This window comes from Phoca vitulina, unplaced genomic scaffold (genome assembly GCF_004348235.1).
Source record: "Phoca vitulina isolate PV1807 unplaced genomic scaffold, GSC_HSeal_1.0 scaffold11, whole genome shotgun sequence".
Taxonomy (NCBI): Eukaryota; Metazoa; Chordata; class Mammalia; order Carnivora; family Phocidae; genus Phoca; species Phoca vitulina.
In genome coordinates, this window is record NW_022589714.1 from 48,598,391 (window position 1) to 48,616,844 (window position 18,454).

Below are 18,454 nucleotides of genomic sequence, written 5' to 3' on the forward strand. Positions count from 1 at the left end.
ATCCATCTACCCACCATCCATCCACCCACCAATCCATCCATCCATCCATTCCCGCATTTAAGTCTTCAATGCCATCCCAGCCTCTAGGATACAGTGATGATGATGATCCACTATTTCAGAGGCCAAGTCTATCTCAGCACTTCACAGCTATTCCCTCTGAATTCTCACCAACTTCCCCACAGGGGCTAGTCATTAACACCATTTTACAGAGGAGGAAACTGAGTTTAAAGGTGAGATAATTTGCCTGAAGTCACAGAGCTGATTCCAAAACCTCCACCTCCCCTCCTTGGGTTGGCTAACAAGGTCTTTTGTGGTCTGACCTCTACCCACCCCCTAGCTAGCCTCACAGCTTCCTGCTCCAACCGTGATAAGCCCCCGGTTGATCCCAAGGTCCCTGGAGCTCTCATCTCTACAGAGCTGACCACTTCTGCAGCAGTAGTCTGCAATGCCCTTCATGCCCAGCCCACCCTGCCTCCCCACCAAGACCCAAGCTAGCAGACCTCATTGATTCTTCAGCCCTCAGCCCCTCTCTCTACTCTGTGGAACCTTCCTTGGCCAGTGCCCTCCCTCCCACTGGGCCTCCGGCCCCCGTGTTCCCGCAGCACCTGGTCCTGGCCTCTCCTGCTGCCATGTCTCTTCCTACTGCCACTAGCTGCCATGTCTACACTATGGGTTCCTTGAGGACAGGCCGCTGTTTTTCCCTTTGGCATCACCAGCACTTTGCTCAATGTGATCCGTAAGAAGAAGAAAAGCCAGCAGGATTTTGTGTCTAATGTTTTCATATATTGTTATTTAATTTTCTAAATCTGTTTTGTTATTATTTCCATTTGGCGGGCAGAGAAGCCAGAGTACAGAGAGGTAAACCATCTGGCCAGGGACACACAGCCAGCAAGCAGAAGGGCTGGGTTTTGAAGCCAGGCTGAGCAGCGTCACAGCGGATGCTGTGCAGGACCTCTCAGTGATGGGGAGGGGAGAGGCAGTTTGCTCTCCGAGGACCGCCCCCCCTTGGCCTCCTTCTCTTTCCCTGGCCCCCAGCACTGGCTCAGCGCTTGGCCCTCTTCCCTCTTCCATCTGCTGGTGCTCCCTTGGGCATCTCAGCCACACTCATGGGTTCAAAGGACCACTTCGATGCTCACCAATAACTCCCATATCCATCTCCCCTGCAAATTCCAGATCGTAGCTCTAAATACCTCCACTTGGATGTCCAGAAGCATCTCAGACTCAGCAGGTTCAAAACTGAGCTCCCGGTCTGCACCTAAATGTGCTCCTCTTAAAGTCCTCCCCATCTCAGTTGATGGCAACTCCATCCTTCTCATTGCTTGGGCTGAAAACCTCGGGCCAATCTTTGGCTCCTCTTCCACCCACCTCTCACACCCCATCTGTGAGGAAACCCTGTGGGCTCTAGCTTCACGATATGTGAGGAATCCAACCATTTCTCATCTTTGCCACCACCCCCTGGCCCAAGCCCCCACCAGCTGTCACCTGGATGTGGGTAACCGCCTCCTCATCGATCTCCTGATGTCCCCCCTCATCTCCCTGAGACCTGTTCCCCACATAGCACACACACCTTTACTTTAAAAGGTGAGTCAAATCAGGGCAGTCCCCTGCTCAGAACCCTCCAGAACTACCCATCTCCGTGTAAAAGCCAAGAATTCACAATGGCCTGAACCCACACGATCCAGCCCTCACCTCTCTGACCTCATCTCCTCCCCCTGCCCCTTGCCCACTCTGTTCCAGCCCACAGCCCCCCTCCAGGCTCCTCAAACCTTCCAGGAGACTTGGCGCTGGTTCTTTTGTCTGCCCCCAGACACCCTCCTAGCTCCCTCCCTCACCTCCTTCAGATCCCCGCTCAAATGGCCCATTCCCCTGAAGTCAAAGGAGCGGCTATCCTTTTAAGGATAAGGATAAGGTAAGGCTATCCTTACCCTTCCTCCCTATCCTTTTTAAAACTTGGAACTGCTCCTTCTCACACTCCTTATCGTCCTCCCTGCCTCACTGTTCCCATAGTACTTCTCACCACCTGGCCTGCTGTATATTTTGCTTATTTATTTTGGTTACAACCCCCCCACTTGGGATGGAAGAGCCATGAGGACAAGGATGCGTCTGTTTTGCTTCCTGCTGTATCCCCAGCATCTAGACCACCGGCTGGCACAGAGCACGCACACACGGAATACACACTGAGTGGGTTAAGTCATTTTACTAGCTTCTAAGGAAAGTATATGAGAAGCAAAAGGTAAGGTCCCTGCCTCAGGGAGTTCCGAATCTCATTGGGAAGACAAGTCACACATTCAGAAGAGTTAATGATATAAAGAATATGTATTAGTGCCAAATGGTGGTACCAGCTGTGGATTTTGTCCAAGTTCAGGGAAGGAACAGGTCAGAGCCTGGCCAATCAGAGAAGGTGTGTAAGAAGAGCCAGGGGCCGTACAGAGCCTTGAATAATTCATAGAATTTCCTGTAAGACATTAGTGAATCAGATTAGCTGCTTGTCTCTTAGCAAAGCCCTGAAGGGAGGGGACACTGGATGGATGTGTTTTGATGGCGGAGGGGAGGAAGCACCTGCCAGGGCCTGGGACCCCGCACTGCCTGGGGTGCTGGACAGCCATAGGGCATCATGGAAGTCAGTGTGGTTGAGGACAGGCTGGGGTAGCCCCCAACAGCCCCTATCTTGTCCAGCGCTCAAGGCCTTGGGGAGGCCACCTCCTCAGAGACTCTCTGAGGAAGAACCCATCCTCACCCTGACCTCACCAAGCTCCCCTGGGAACTCCTTGTCTGGGCTGCACGTGCAGGAAAAACACACGCAAATTTGGATGCCTGGCGTGCTTTTCCTAATCCCCCTGGCACAAATCTGCCTGGTCATTATGCGGATGTCCATCTGTCCCCTCCCACTCTGGCACAGCTTCTGAAGCCCTGATGTCTCCAACTCAGCCCCTCCCCAGTGCCCCGTGGTGTACAAGCAGGGCATATTTTGGGAGTGCGAGCTGAAACCACATAGGGAAAGGGAGGGATTGATCAGGAGGGGAGCATGGCCTCCAGGAGAACTGCAAACAAGGTTGGGAAGGAAAACATCCTCGACCTGCAGCTGAGAGGGGCAAAAACGGTCTGTAGGAAGGACCAGAGCAAAGAAGCAAGCCAGGTGGGAGGAGAAAAGAGGCAGGGGTGTTCCCCGAAGGTATCAGGGGAACAAGGTCTGGAGACGGGCCTTTCAGAGGTTCCTCCTGGCTCTAACATTCCACACCCTCCGTCCTCCAAGTGTGGGTCCCCGACTAGCAGAATCAACATCGCCTGGGAACGCTGGGCTACCTTCCGTACACCCTCCCAGGAACGTCTGAGGAGTGGCACCTTGCCCTACTCATCGTTTTACTTCCCATCTGGTGCTTAGGGCAGCTCCCCACCTAGCCTGTAAGCAAAGAAGCCATCGGCCGGATGTTTAGAGTCCCAACTGTCCCCACGCGCCCCCGCGAAAGCCTCCCTCCATTCCTCTGTGGGTACTCATTAGGACTGAGGCAACCCATGAAGGTGCTATCGGACAGGAGGGCCGGGAGGGGTGCCGCGAGAAACCATTAATAGATAAGCAGGGAAGCTCTTATCAGATGGGCTGCAGGGAGACCTGAGGCCAGAAGGAGGCCCAAGGGCCGGGACCCACGACAGGTTAAGTTCTGATGGAGGCCGCGCCTCAGGGGGCAGCCCAGGTCGGGGCAGCGGCCGAGCGCGGGCCCCCTGGAGCCGGCCGACTCCGGGTCCGCAGTGAGCTCCCAGCCGCCCGCCCCCGCCCCCGCCCCGCCCCGCCCCCGCCGCCAGGCCCCGCCCCGACCCCTCCGCCCAGCGAAACTCGCCGCCCCACGTGCAGCCGCCCCGCCGCCTCGCCCCGGCCTGTCTCGACCGCAGGCGCGCGCGGGGGCGGGAGGGTGACGTGCGCCGCGTCCGTGCTTTCCTCTCCTCCGCCGCTCGACCTCTCTCCCGCCCCGTGGCACCCACGTCCTGGGCCGTACCCCCCCCACTCTCCCTCACGGGGGGCATCTGTGTTTATTAAACTAGCCGGACACGGGTCACAGGTGCCTGGCTTCGGATGCGCACCTGGCGGTGTAACCAGAGCCGAGCCACCCGGACCCCTCCCGGGCGCCTCTGTCTCCTCCCAAGGTCCCGGGAAGGGCCGGCTCCCACCCTCCGCCAGCCCGCTGATCTCATCGTTCCACCTCCAGGCGTTTGCACACCAGAAGCCCTGTCTGAGTCCTGCCAAGTCCTGCCATCTTCAAGGCCGTGCTTAGGCTTCTGCAGAGTTCCCTGCCTGGTCCCACCACGGACATCCCCCCCTCATCTGAAAGCAGGTAGCACCCCAGCCACGACCACAGTAGAAAAACCAACTTTCCAAAGTGCTGAACATGTTTTAATTTATAAGCTGTTTTTACATCCAATACCTAATTCTATTCTTACTACAGTTCAGCGTGAGGTTCACTGAGTAAAATTAAACGCCGTCCCCCACCTCAGCCCACAGAGCTGGTCAGTTGATGGCACATGTACAAGCTAGGTCTCCATCCATTCAGCAAAACCTTACAGCGAAGCCGTTATGTGCTGGGTGGGATCAGGAAGCTCACACCCACCATGCTGAGTGCCCTGAGGACAGGAGCCATGTCCTAGACCCCTGCATCTCGCCAGCCCAGAGGACACTCCCTGCTAGGAGCCATCCATCTGCTGGGAGGCACAAAGCCAGTTTGAGCCTGGACTATGCAGGGCCCAAGAGGGAATCAGCAAAGTGGGCAGTGGGATGAGGATAAGTGGGAAGGGGTCTAGCAGGAGGCCTGTGGGCAGGGCTGCCCTGGACCCTTTGAAGAGGTGATGGTTGACAACTCGGCTCTAACAAAGTTGAGGAGGAGGGTGCTGTCCCTGAAATGCTCACGGGGTCTGCATCCCAAGACCTTGATCTGAGGGAAAAGAGGAAGGCAGATGCATCCACGGAACCTGCATGGCCCCATTCTGCCCTGGCTGGACTTTGAGATCCAGGTGGGAATGATAGAAAAGGCAGTGGGGCGGGTCAATGCTGTCTGGAAAGATTAGATAAGGAAGAGGAAGAAGGGAGCTAGAAGTGGGGCAAGTGACTCTCAGAAGAGCCTGAATCAAAGCCTGCATCCAGCACCAGAGCAGCCACAGGACAGGGAACCATAAACTGGGAAATGCCTGAGGGACTCTAGACAGCCCCTCCCCAGTCTAGCTTGGAAACTGCGGCATGGAGGGGAAACTGACCAGCTCAGGTCACACAACAAGTTAAAGGAACAGCCAGTCCCAGACCCCAGACCTCTGACTCCCAGCCCAGGACACTGGCTACCACCCCATAAATCTAGGCCAGACCCAAGGATGGCCACTCCCAATGTGGGCACTGTTAGAATACTGGGATTGGCTGGTGGTGGATGCGGGCCTTGGAGTCCCTTTCTCCAAATACCCAAAGTCACACCCATTAGATGGGGGTGGGGAGGGATGTTGGGACAGGAACCCTGGTTCACTGGCTGGGATCCCTGGCTCATCAGAGAAAACTCATTTCTGCATGCTGCAGAAACATCCATTTACTTAACCTCTACATATCTTTCTGTACCAAAGATCCACCATTTGCCACCAGAGGGACCAGTATATGGAACTTAAATGAGCATGGATCAATAAATGTTTGTTGAATGACTTCATGAAGTCTGATGAAGGCTAAGAGATAGACTCTCTGGATCAAGGGGCAGGCAGGTAGGCTTCCTCTTCAGAGAGCTTATGCCTAAAAAGGACAGTAAGCCACACACTCAGAGAACCCCGAGAATCTCTCCTGTGAGGCACGGAGGTGGCAAAAATGAATTTTTGGCCCAATAGAAATAAGGATCCCTGGCTAATTGGCAAGGCTTCAGGGCGCTGCCTCTGCCCACAGGCCTGGGATTTTGGTTCTCAGGATCGGTGGGCTCTGGCAAGTGCTGGGGTCTCAACAGTGCTGCCGGGTACACGGGAGGATGCACCTGTTAGGCTAAGAAGAGGGACAGGGAGGGGCGCCTGGGTGGCTCAGTCGTTAAGCATCTGCCTTCAGCTCAGGTCATGATCCCAGGGTCCTGGGATCGAGCCCCGCATCGGACTCCCTACTCTGCGGGAAGCCTGCTTCTCCCTCTCCCACTCTCCCTGCTTGTGTTCCCTCTCTCGCTGTGTCTCTCTCTGTCAAATAAATAAATAAATAAATAAAATCTTAAAGAAAAAAAAAAAAAGAAGAGGGACAGGGAGCTGGAGAGACAAGAGGAAAAGCCGAGAAGGGACAGAGAAGGTGCAAGCAGGGGCCGTCCAGCTGGCCGGCCCTCACCTCACCCACTGGCCCTGCCCGGCTCAGGCCTTTCTCCTGCTCTCCATAACCCGGAGCTGGACTCAGCCTGTCCTGCTCGACAGAGTAACTGAGGCCTCAGGACTCAGCAGGGCAAGCCCTAAGGCCTGGCCCGCCCAGCTCCAGACTGCCGCAGAGCTCTCTGGAAAACAGCAGCAAAAGCAGCCCCGACAAATCCAGAAAATGAGACAGTCGATAGGATAACCAGCCCTGTCTTGTCAGGAACTCAGTATCACCGTGGGAAAGAAAGAGGTGGGGCGGAAGAATCAAATGTAACATGTGGACCTTCAGTGGACCTGAGTCTCAGTCTCTCAAGACAGACTGAGAGGGGCACCTGGGTGGCTCAGTCAGATAAGCGTCTGCCTTCGGCTCAGGTCATGATCCTGGGGTCCTGGGATCGAGCCCCGCATCGGGCTCCCTGCTCCGCGGGAAGCCTGCTTCTCCCTCTCCTGCTCCCCTGCTTGTGTTCCCTCTCTCGCTGTCTCTCTCTCTGTCAAATAAATAAAAAATCTTAAAAACAAACAAAAAGTTAAAAAAAAAAACAAAAACAAAGACTGAGGACAATGAGGCACATCTGAGTGAGGACAGGGCATCAGATGCCACTAGGAAGTTACTAAAGGGTGTGATGGTGGGACTGTGGTTACACAGGAACATATCCTTATTCCTTACAGCAGGGTAATGAAGTATTTAGAGGTGAAAACATGCAAGTATGTAATTTACCATAAAATACTTCAGCAAAAATATAGATGCATCATATATGGCAAAATGGGGGCAGTTATTAAATCTAAGTAGTGGGCATATGGGTGTTCTAAACGGTTCTTTCTACTTTCCTTGGGTTATATGTATGCCTCAGGCCGGTGGTGAGGGGCCAAAGTGACAGGTAAAGGCCAGAGCCACCGACCATAAAAGCTCAGTGAAGTCTACCCTTGCCGTCTGCCTTCCCTGACCTAGATCACCCCCGTCACCCATTTCTAAGCTCAGAGCCTGGACCGGACGGAAGGGGGTGCTGGCTGACTGGCTGAAGGAAGGGAGGCATTTGCGAACCAAATACACACAGGCGTCTGCCCCAGCACCTGCAGCTGCCCCCAGGGGCAGAGATTTATGTTCACTGCCTCTTCTGTCTCTGCCCACCTGCCAGCCCCCAAATACCTACGTTTACACACCACCACTGGGATCATTTTACTCCCCTGCAGAGTCCCTCCTGCCTGTCTCCCCAAGTGTCCCCACCCACACCCTGGGCTCGCTGTGTTGTCAAGGCCTAGACTCTTCTCTGCGCCCACCATCCCTGGTGTGAAAGGCCCTGCAGCCTCCTCTCCGGGCGCCCCTGCTATGTGACCCTGGGCAAGTCCTTTAGTCTCGCTACACCAGCGGTCTCCACTGCAGGGAACTGTGACTGCGGGTGCAAATGCTGGGTGCCATGGTCAGCACGACCAACGTGACACACTCAGGGCAGCTCAGGGCTCACACTCGGAGGCCTGTGATGAACTTACTGGAGATCTGGGCTCTGCCCTTCTCCTCTCTCCCAGACCTCCTCCTCTCTCACAGCCCCCACTTCCAGGGAGGAGCCCTCCAGCTCCACATGGGGGGAAACATGGACCACAGGTCTGGGGTAGACTATAGGGCAATCGAAACCCAGACACCTCCCCCTAAGCTGAGAGCAGAAGGCTGGTGTGGCCCCACCCGAAAATCCAGCACAACACCCCACCCCCAACACAAGCCACTGCCCCACCCACCCCACAGCCCCACTGGGCCAAGTCGGGGAGGGGACGTGGGGTCAGGAATGTAGGGCAGGGCAGAATGTGAGCAAGTGGCTACAGCAAGATTCTTTTGGGCCAGGGAGCTGGATGCAGCCTGGGCTCCTGGGTCCCATGGTGGAAGCCTGGGGCTGATTGTGTCCTCAGGCAACCCCCACCCAGCTCTTCTCCCCAAGTCACCCCCCCATCACAGCCACCACGCCCAGCTTCGATGGCGGAGGCTAGTCTTTCTCCCCACACCCCCCAGTACAACACTCTCAAACTTAGGATGTGAAACGGGTCAGGCCCCCTGGGACGCAGGTCACCTTGGCAGCATCTCTACCACCACAAAACCCAGCAGAGTTAGAGCCTGTGAGGGCAACAGGATTCCGCTTCTGGGAATTTAGCCTGAGAGGGTAACTGGACAAGGATTCAGGCGTGTATGGACTAGGATGTTCTGTGCAGATCGTTTATAATGCAAAAATTTAGAAACAACCTGATGCCCAATACTAGAGTCGGTTGAATAAATGAGGATACGTCATACCGTGGGATGCCATGCGGCCATAACAATGGTGTGTCGGCACAGGAAAATACAGCCTAAGGTATCCCCCCAAAATGACAGGGTACAAAGCCGTTATGTGCAGTTTGACATCGTTTTGTAAGATGTAGATAAAAGGCTAAAAAAAAAAAGAAAGGCTAGAAGATCCACATACAGAATGTTCATATAAGTCACAACAGTATCAGGCATAATTTTTTATTTGAGTTTGAGTTTTTCCAGTTTTCTCTGTGGGACATACATTATTTTTGAACAAAAAAATATATATATACTTTTTTTTTTAAGATTTTATTTATTTTTTGACAGAGAGAGAGACAGCAAGAGAGGGAACACAAGCAGGGGGAGTGGGAGAGGGAGAAGCAGGCTTCCCGCAGATCAGGGAGCCCGAGGCAGGGCTCAATCCCAGGACCCTGGGATCATGACCCGAGCCAAAGGCAGACGCTTAACGACTGAGCCACCCAGGTGCCCCAAAAGATATATATACTTTTTTTAAGTGTGTGTTTTTTGTTTTTGTGTTTTAAGTAGGCTCCACGCCCAGCATGGAGTCCAACACGGGGCTTGAACTCACAACCCTGAGATCAAGACCCGAGCTGAGATGAAGAGTCAGACGCCCCCAAAAATATGTATTTTTTAGAAAGCGAGTTGCATGAATTGGTCTAGCTGAGGCCAAGACCCTGCCTTGGGGCACGGGACAGGGGGAGTTCTAGCATCTCCCAGGGAACAATTGAATGAAAGCCAAGGGCAGGTCTGAAATCTGCCCCAGGAATGCAGTCTGCATGGGAGGGACAGTGCCCTCCCCCCTGGAATTACATGTGTCTTAAGAGACTTAAGGCTCCGAGGGCCCTTACAGACCACCTCACCCAGCTCCCCTGTGTATAGACTAGGATGGGCTGGAATTCTATCTTGGTTACCATGGATTCCCCAGTGACTAGAACAGTGCCTGGCACTAAGTAGGTGCTCAATTAATGTTTGTTGAATGACTTACTAAAGTCTGATGAGGGCAAAGAGATGGGCTCTCTGGACCAAGGGGCAGGTGGATCCAACAGGTAGGCCTCCTCATAGCTTGTCAGCCAAGCAGGACCCTTAGGTCAGGGATCACCACCCCAGGTAAAATGACTGGGGAGCTTTAAAAACCCAACCCTCAGACCCCAGCCCTAGAAATATTGATACGGTTGGTCGGACCTGGGACTCAGAAGCTGAAATTTTTTTAAAGATCCCAGGGGGATTCTCAGGTGCAAACAGAGCACCTCTAGAGGACATCCAGACTGACAGAAACACTCTGAGAAGGCAGGGCCTTGCCAAAATCACCCAGCGAGTTAGTGACAAAGCAGGAGAGAGCCGTGCCCCTGGGGCTACTGACCCAAAGGTCCTGACCCTGGGGACCTGAGGCTTCCTCCACATTTACCTCCATGTTTCTTGGGTGCTGACCTCCAGTGCCCATCCTCCTGGGAAGTGAATCAGGCTGGAAGGTGGACGGGGAACCCCAAGGGGGGCCCCTTCTGACCCTACACCCTATGATCACCCAGCCCTGGGTGATACAGGCCCAGAGGCCCTGAGAGCCCCCAAATGGTGCTCCAAGGCACTTTGACAAATGTTGGGAACTCAGCCTCAAAACCTAGGTCACCTACACTTCCCAACTTATACCCCGTGGGCTGGGGCCTACCCCTCTGGCCACTCAGAGAGAGCGGCCTTGAAGAGAGATCTTCAAGGAACTGGATGTCAGACTCTGAGGGGCCCAGCCTGCCCACTCAGGGCCAGTTCCCCACAGCCACTGGCCAGGAGCCACATTAAATCCTCCACCTTTCACTGGCCCTGATCAGTCGCTCCAGCCTGGGCCTCCACTGCCTTCCACCCAAGGGGAGGTTCGAGGCAGTGGCCCTGGCCGCACTCTCCAGCCAAGGACAGGTGTGGGCCTGCTTTCCCTTCCCTGCCGGGGTCTCGACCTGCTCCAGGATCTACTGCCCAGGCCCCTCCCACCCTCCCAACCCAGAGTTAATGTACAATCTTCACCGGGAGCTCTAATTATTCAGGCAGCCCTAACTGGCCTCCTCCACTTTGCCCGTAGAGTCTGGCCAGAATCTGAAGGCTGCCCGAGACTCCCTGCTCCACCAACCCTCCCCTCCCCATCTCCTAGCTGACCGGCCCCTCTGCCCACCAAGGCCACCCCCGTCTTCAACAAATTCATTGCATCCAGCCCCTACTGGGCACCTCTTGGACAGCAAGTATTGGGCTAGCCTGGGAACTCAGTCATATCAGCCTCTAGGGTTCACAGACATGGGCACCAAGAGCCAGAGTGAAGGCCGAAGGGGACCAGAGTTAGGCAGGATAGAGGCAGAAAGATTCGGGCGAGGGGGCGCCTGGGTGGCTCAGTAGGTTAAGCGTCTGACTTCGGTTCAGGTCATGATTCTAGGGTCCTGGGATCCAGCCCCGCAGGAACAGGGAGCCTGCTTCTCCCTCTCCCTCTGCCGCTCTCCCTGCTTGTGCTCTCTCTCTCTCAAATAAATAAATAAAATCTTTAAAAAAAAAAGAAAGATGCTGGCAGGGATGGGGCAGAGAGAGTTTGACTTAGAGCAAAGCAGCTCACACTTTAAGACACCAAATCCCACAGGGATCAGCATGCAGATTCTGAGGGACAGGCAGAGGTCTGAGATCCTGTGCTTCTAGCAAGCTTCTAGGTGATGCTGATGCTGCTGGACCACGGACTACCCTTTGAGTAGGCAAGGACTTAGCAGTGCTTACAAATCATTCTCTCATTGACTCTAAGTTCCAAGAAGTGGGGACACACTGCTCCCTCAGTCACCACCGAGTCCCCAGTGCCCAGTACACTGGCTGTGGACACACTGAGGGGATGAATAGTGTAATTAATTAGTTAATCCTGGCAAATTGCCCAGCATTAGATGGCCCTACAGAGAAACCTCCAACTAACCGTGAAACAACACAATACCAGGGAGGAATCTGTGCAAAGCCGGGCAAAGCACAGAGGAAGAAGGGTTAATTCTGCCCGGATGTGGGAGGAGGAGGTGGATCTCTCAGAAGAGGTCACTTCGCACTAGGTCTTAGAGGGTGGGTCAGATTTACCCAGGTGGAGGCTGGCTGAAGGTCAGGGGCAAGGCAGGAGCAAAGGTAAAGAGACCTAGAGCGTGGGTTAGGTTCCGGGAGTCAGAGCAGCGTCACACACCTAGAGCTTCAGAGGCTGTGAAACGGGAGGTGAGGGGGAAAAAAAAAAGAAAAAAAATTAAGTTAGGGTGCTAGAACGCCAAGCTGGGGGGTGGGCATCCATTGGTGGAAAGTCGGGAGCTGCTGGAGGTGTTTGCACAGGGAAGAGGCACCCCGGAGAGAAGCCCTATCAGAGGTCACCAGGTCCTGCCCCAGGGTCAAAATGGACTGGAGGAAGCAGCTTCCAGGGACAGGAAGGGCCAAGGCAGGAGGAAGCTATATTGGGAGGCGACAGAATCTCTTGTTCGGGGATGAGGCCTATGTGGAGGGCAGAAGAGGATGCTTCTCCTGATGCTGACAGGTCTCACAGGTACTTAAAAACCACCCACTTTGTGCTCTGCCCTGACCCAGGCACTAAGCAACAGAGAAGTCGATCATTTCCCAAAAGCCCCCAATGCTGTTCAGACACTGGTGGGGGGGGGCTTCCACCATCTGCCCCCATTTCCCCCGCACCCCCCCCACTCTCTCCTGCTTCCCTCAGCATTGCCAGAAGGGTTTACTGTGTGCCTACTATGTGCAGGCTAGCCTCGAACACAGCCCTGGCCAGAGGGGCAGCTGGGACCCCCTGGTCAGTGCTCTGTGGGAGGCCTGCACAGATGCTGGCCCAGATGTGGCTCCACCCCCATCCTCTGGGAAATGAGCGATATCAGTCAAATCCAGTAGGGGTAGGACTGTGGCTGGGGATTCCACATCCGAATGGGGAGGGGAATGAGAGAGTAGTGAAGGATGCTGAGATAAGGAGAGGATAAGGATCTCCCCAGGCAGAATCCCCTGCTGACAGAGCCAGCCCTCCAACCCCCACAGGCCTGCTGGATTCCCTTTCCAACAGGACCAGAGCCAAACTCCCAACAACCCTGGGAGACACTGAGAGAGCCAAGTGACTGACTCCCACTTCCCAGGCTCAGGGTGAGGCCAGGCCAGGTCGAGAGTCAGACCTGGGTTGAGGGTTCCAGGGCTATCTTCCGAAGCCAGACAGGAGGCACCTTATGGCTGGCTGGTGTCCTGATGAGTGGGGGGGAACAGAAGAGGATGGGTTTATCCTAAAGGACAGCTGGGTGTGGTGGGGAGGATGAGACAACTTAACACAAGTCCCCAGACTGAAAATGGGACAAAGGCAGCAGGCCCTGCCCTGGAGCCTGGCTGGAGAGGTGGAGAAACCACTCTACCCCCACCCCCAGCGACTCACCCAACTGCTCCTTTGAAGAGAAACCTATTCACTCTGTCTAATTCCTTTCCTGCCCTACGCCTGCTTCAGGCCTAGCCCTCTCCAGGGACTTGAATAGATTCCCTGCTATCCAGACCCTGGGGGGTGACGGCCAGAATTAATTAATGTTTGTAAAGTGCTCAGGAGATCCTGGGACCGGGGACCCAGGGGCGCCAGATGAGCCGCGCAGGAAATTGACAGGGAGAGGCGGGGAGAGGGGGCAGTCGGCCGGGACCTGGGACTCCTGGAAGGGGAGGGCTGGAGAAGGCACGGGGCAGGGCAGGAGAGAGCTAGAAGGAAAGGTGCGACCGGACCCGACCGTAACTAGAGGAGTCCGGGCTCCCGACTGCCTTCCCCCACAGCTCCGCCCCACCCCCAGAGCCACTCACGTCCAGGCCCAGATGCCTTTCCCCAACTCAGGCCCCAGCCACCTACCTGCCCCGCCCCGGGACCACCTGCAGAGGAAGTCTCGGCCTCTCCTCCCGCTCGGAAGAAAGGCATCGGGCGCGAGGGTGGAGGCTTCGCCGAGGGGGCGCCTCCTACCAACTCCCGCAGGGTCTCCGACTTCTACCTGGGCAAACATTTAACTTCCTTTCTCTAAAAGAAGGAGGCGAGCCGTTACCCCGCTCCTTGAAGCTGGGGACTTTCAGGTTCTCCGTCCGGGGGCGGCGGCAGGACGCACGCAAGTGGCACCAGGGCCCACGGCGCCCCCTCCCTGCCCGCGCCCCCCTCGAACTCGGCTCACTCACCCCAAAGTGCTGATGAAGCCATTGACGGAGCCCTCGGCGTACAGGGAGACGATATCCCCGATGTGGAGAAAGCTGGACATCTCGTTCATGGCTGCGGCCCGCCGGGGACCCGGGGCGGGGGGGGGGGGGCGCCAAGGGGCGCGCGGTCAGGCTCGGTGCAGAGGACGGAGATGACCGCGGAGGCCGGAGGGGCGCGACCCCACCCGCGAGCAGGGCGGGCTAGCGGCCACCGGAGCGGAAGGCGGCGCGGCCCGGGAGCCGCTGCTGGCGTCCGGGTGAGGAGGTGCCCGCGTCTCGGCGCGCCCGCCGCCCGCCCGTCCGCCCGGCCCGGCCAGGCCCGCGCGTACCTGCCGCGCAGAAGGAGCAGGAAGTCTGGGGCCGCCACACACACATGCAAATCCCGCCCGGGAGGCGGGGAAGCCACACCCCGGCCCCCACCCCCCCCGCACCCCGCCGCCGCCGGCCCGCCGGCACCCATGTGCGCCTGCCCGCCTCCCTGCGCCCTGCGCCCCTCGCGCGTCCGGGGCCAGGCCTCCCGGGCGCGACCGAGCCGCTTGCCCCGCGCGACTCCGAGAAGTCCTGGGGCTCCAGCGGGCTCCCCGGTTCCGAGTTCCAGCTCCAGCGAGTTCCCAAACAGACTCGCGGAACCGCCATCCCTGGGAGGCCCAGCCGTAGCGGGGGCTCTCTGCCCTCGGGGTTCCCCGGGCTTTCTACTCCTCTGCCCTCGGGTCGGCGAGAGCCAGTGCGGGCGCGCGCGGAAGGGGGTCCAGCGCCCCCGCAGGCGCTACCTTGAGCCGCGCGCGGAGGACCCGGGAGCGTCCCAGCTGAGAGCCGTCTCGCACGGAGAGGCGCGCTCATTCCTTCGCAGCGCAAATCGGGATTCATTTTTCTCAACGTGAAAAGCCTTTTCATTGCACAGTAGAAAGCGCTTGGGCTTGGAGGGGAAATGAAGCAATGGGGTGGGTTTTGTTTTTTTCTCTCCGCATTCCTGTGTACAAAGAGATCCAACTTCCGAATCAGTTCAGCCGCTCCCTCTCCAGGAGTTGGCTCCAAAACTCTTGGCTCCTTCTATCTTTCTTTTTAAAGGGGGGGGGGGGGGGGGGGGGGGGTGGCGAAAGAGAAAGCTATCTTCGCTAGTTAATAGTGCACCGAGTGCCAACAACGACAAGGCCGGTACTGGCCCTCTGGGAGTGACCCGCTGCGGTGTCGCCGCGGAGCTCTGGCTCACGAAGTCCTGCCCTCAAACCCACGTCCCCAGCTCGCCTACTTTCTCTTCTGTTCCCTGAGTGCTTGGGTGTTTGCTTCTTAGTCCTTTTCTCTTAACTCCTGGGACAGAGTGCCCACGGCCACCCCCACCGGATCACATTTACTCTCTTCTGAAACCCCCACCCGGACTTCCTGGGAAGGGGGTGGGGGGTGGGGTTGTCCCTGGGAGAAGGGGAGGAGGGGACTGGATTGAAGCAGGAAGGAGACCCAGGGAGGGATGGAGGCAGCTAAGAGCAAAGAGACAGCTGCTGACCCAAGGGAATGAAAAGAAGAGTCCTGGGTGTGTGGCTTTTTCACAGACACCCCTAGAAGGTGGGAGGGGGCCACCTCCAGGATTGCTGAGCTCGGTGTTTTACAGTTTCTTACCAGGACCCACAGTAATAAATACATTTTACATCAGAGCAGTCCACACCATCATCTATATATAATTGAAACAATAGTTGCACAAAACAATACTTACCCTTATGACCTGCGATGCACTCTGATATTTTGTGTTCTATTTCTGTATTTTGTTTGGTTTTCCAATACTGATTGTGACCCATTTAATTGCTTTTTTAAACGTACCAAACATTTAACTGCAGTTCAGAAAACCTCATCCAGATTTCTCTGCCAAAAAGAAATGACAAAAGCCCAGAGAAAACGCACCAAACCTCAAGGTCACACCATATATTCATGGCAACTGGAGCCAGGAGCCCAGCCCCTGACTGGCAGCCCAATACTCCCTCCAGTACTCCCACACTGCCCTGGAGCTGGTGCTGTCCATCCCTGGAGCCCTGTGGGAACAGATTCTCTTGCTCCCAGAAGTCAGGCCTCCACTGATAGAAGGGAGACATCTGCATCCATTCCATAAGCATTTATTGAGGGCCTACTATGTGCTGGGCCTCTGCTGAGCACCAGACTCTGATGGAGCTGGAACCCCGACCCAGTTGCCTTTTCCCCTCCCCACACAGCAAGAATGAAGAGGAATGTGCTAGAAGCACCCTCTCTGGTGGCCACACTCAGGACATGTGCCTTCCTTCGCCCAGCCGCATCCAGGAATCCATGTCTTTCCACTCCTGAGATTCAGATAGATGGTTCCATAGCTTAGCCAAGGTCTCAGAGCCAGGAAGTGGAGGTCAGGCCTATCTCCCCCAGAAGCACATGCCACTGTTTCTCCCTCCACACCGAGCCTGGGAGTACTCTGAACCTCTGTCCCTCCACCAACCAGGAGGACTGGGGGGAAGAGGGAGGAGAGCACAATGCTCATGCAACTGAGGAGGGTTGCCACTGCCAGCCTCCTGCCATACACACTGCTTCTAGGTATTTTTCTGGAACATGGCATCCATGCTGTGTTCCCAGAGGAGCCGTTTCTGGGCTCTAGGCCCCCGTCACCTGCTTCTGCCAAATCAACTCCACTGTAAGCTCTTTTATTTTTTAAATGTTTATTCTTAAGCTTTTATTTATTTATTTGAGAGAGTGAGCACAAGTGGGGAGAGGGGCGGAGGGAGAGGGAGAAGCAGACTCCCCGCTGAGCGAGGAACCCAAAGCAGGACTCCATCCCAGGACCCCAGGATCATGGTCTGAGCCGAAGGCAGATGCCCAACCGACTGAGCCACCCAGGTGCCCGGCACAAGCTCTTTTAGATTCTGGGTTCTGAGTTAGAGTTTGTTTAAAGAAAGGTTCAGATGGTACAGCTACAATGAGTTCACTCCACCGTTGCCCTGCTCGAAATCCTCCTGAACCTCCTCATCCCTGACAGAATCGTTACACATCTTAGCTCAGCACACCAGACCCTGTCTGTCTCCACCCCTCCCCACCCCTGCACCCTGGGCAGACACAAAGGTTGCTCCTTGAGGAGGAACCATGCTGCAGACTGCTCAAGAACACAGGCTCTGACTCACAGGCCTGGGTTCGAGTCCCAGCCTCTGTTTCCATCTGTTAAATAGGGAAGGTGTGGTGCCAACATGGGAGGGAAGTGGGATGAAGCCATCGGCACCGTGTTCCCAGTTAGGAAGGACTAGGCGTTCATTCTCATTACCCAGGACCTCATCCACTCCTACCCCTGTGCCTGGGCTCATGGGCTTCCCTCTACACTCCTCCCACTCTATTCCCACAGTCAGAAGAAAGTCTTCTTCCCTGATGTTCTGGAACATCAGTCCCCTAAGTATTATTATGGAATATTTTAAGAAATAATAAAATTAAATATTAAAAATATAGTGAGGGCCTGGTACATTTCCTCCAGCTTTGTTAAATGTTAATATCTTGCAAAATGTGGTTCCAATATATATTTTTTAAGAACTGAACCTTAAGGGGCACCTGGGTGGCTCAGTCGGCTAAGCGTCTGCCTTCAGCTCAGGTTGTGATCCCAGGGTCCTGGGATGGAGCCACGTTGCTCAGCTGGGAGTCTGCTTCTTCCTCACCCTCTGCCCCTCCCCCTCTGCCCTGCCCCCACCCGTACTCCAGCTCTCTCTCTCTCACAAATAAATAGAATTTAAAAAAAAAAAAAAGAGGACCGAAACTTAAAACTCGAGTTGAAGTTCCTTATGCTACACACCCCCAGCTCCGTTCTCCTCCCTCTCCCTCCAGAGATAACCACTATCCTGATGTGGGTATCATTTTGTGCAGTTTTTATGGTTATGCCACATAGGGATGTATTCAGAAATAATAGGGATGTATCATAACCATGATCATAATATGCCACCATTCTGCAGGGCTTTCCATTCTGGATGGCTTTAGGTGGTTTCACCCTGTGTGTATCCTTCAATACATGAGGCAGTGGCGTGACAGTGTGATAGTCCACTTCCTGACCATGTCACAATTTCTTTATCCATTTTGTTGGTAATCATGAAAGCCCCATTTCAGTTTTTGCTATGACAACAATGTTGCAGTAAGCCTTCTTGTCTCCTGGGCCTACACGTGGGAGCATTGTTCCAGCTAAGGCTTGAGACCTATCAGTGGGTCAAATCAATTAAGCGGGTGAAGGTCAGCATTTTTAAAACTCAAAACTGATTCAAAAATAGCATGCGTCACACGTAAAGGGTACTATCAGGGTGAGAGTTGCCTCAGTTGTGAGCGTGTGGTGTATGCTTATTGAGGATACTGTCAAAGTTTTTGAAAAACTCTATTTTAGAGTGACAACTTAAAAAGTGGAATTGCTGGGTCACAGGGAAGGTCCTTCCTAGAATTGCCAAATTACTCTCCAAAGTGGCTGTTCTAACTCACCCTCTCATCAGCCACTAGGAGTGTGCCCACTGAACCATGCCCTCACCATCACTTGGCATTGTCAGACTCTTTAATGTGGAATTTAGAATTCCCCCACTCCTACCAAGGCACAAATCACGGGCTATCTGGAACTGGAATGATCTCTCTCCTTTCTTTCTTTTTTTTTTTTTTAAGATTTTATTTATTTATTAGAGA

The 18,454-nt window shown here is 55.0% G+C and overlaps 1 protein-coding gene across 1 annotated transcript in view; it reads right to left on the reverse strand.

The window, feature by feature from the left end:
• The window catches only part of ITPR3 (inositol 1,4,5-trisphosphate receptor type 3), a 68,031-nt gene extending 54,150 nt beyond the window's left edge, over positions 1-13,881 (reverse strand). Inside the window, exon 1 of the mRNA XM_032410009.1 lies at positions 13,793-13,881. Coding sequence (XP_032265900.1) covers positions 13,793-13,881 — 89 coding nt within the window. The remainder of the gene's footprint in view (positions 1-13,792) is intronic.
• Positions 13,882-18,454: the final 4,573 nt, after the last annotated feature.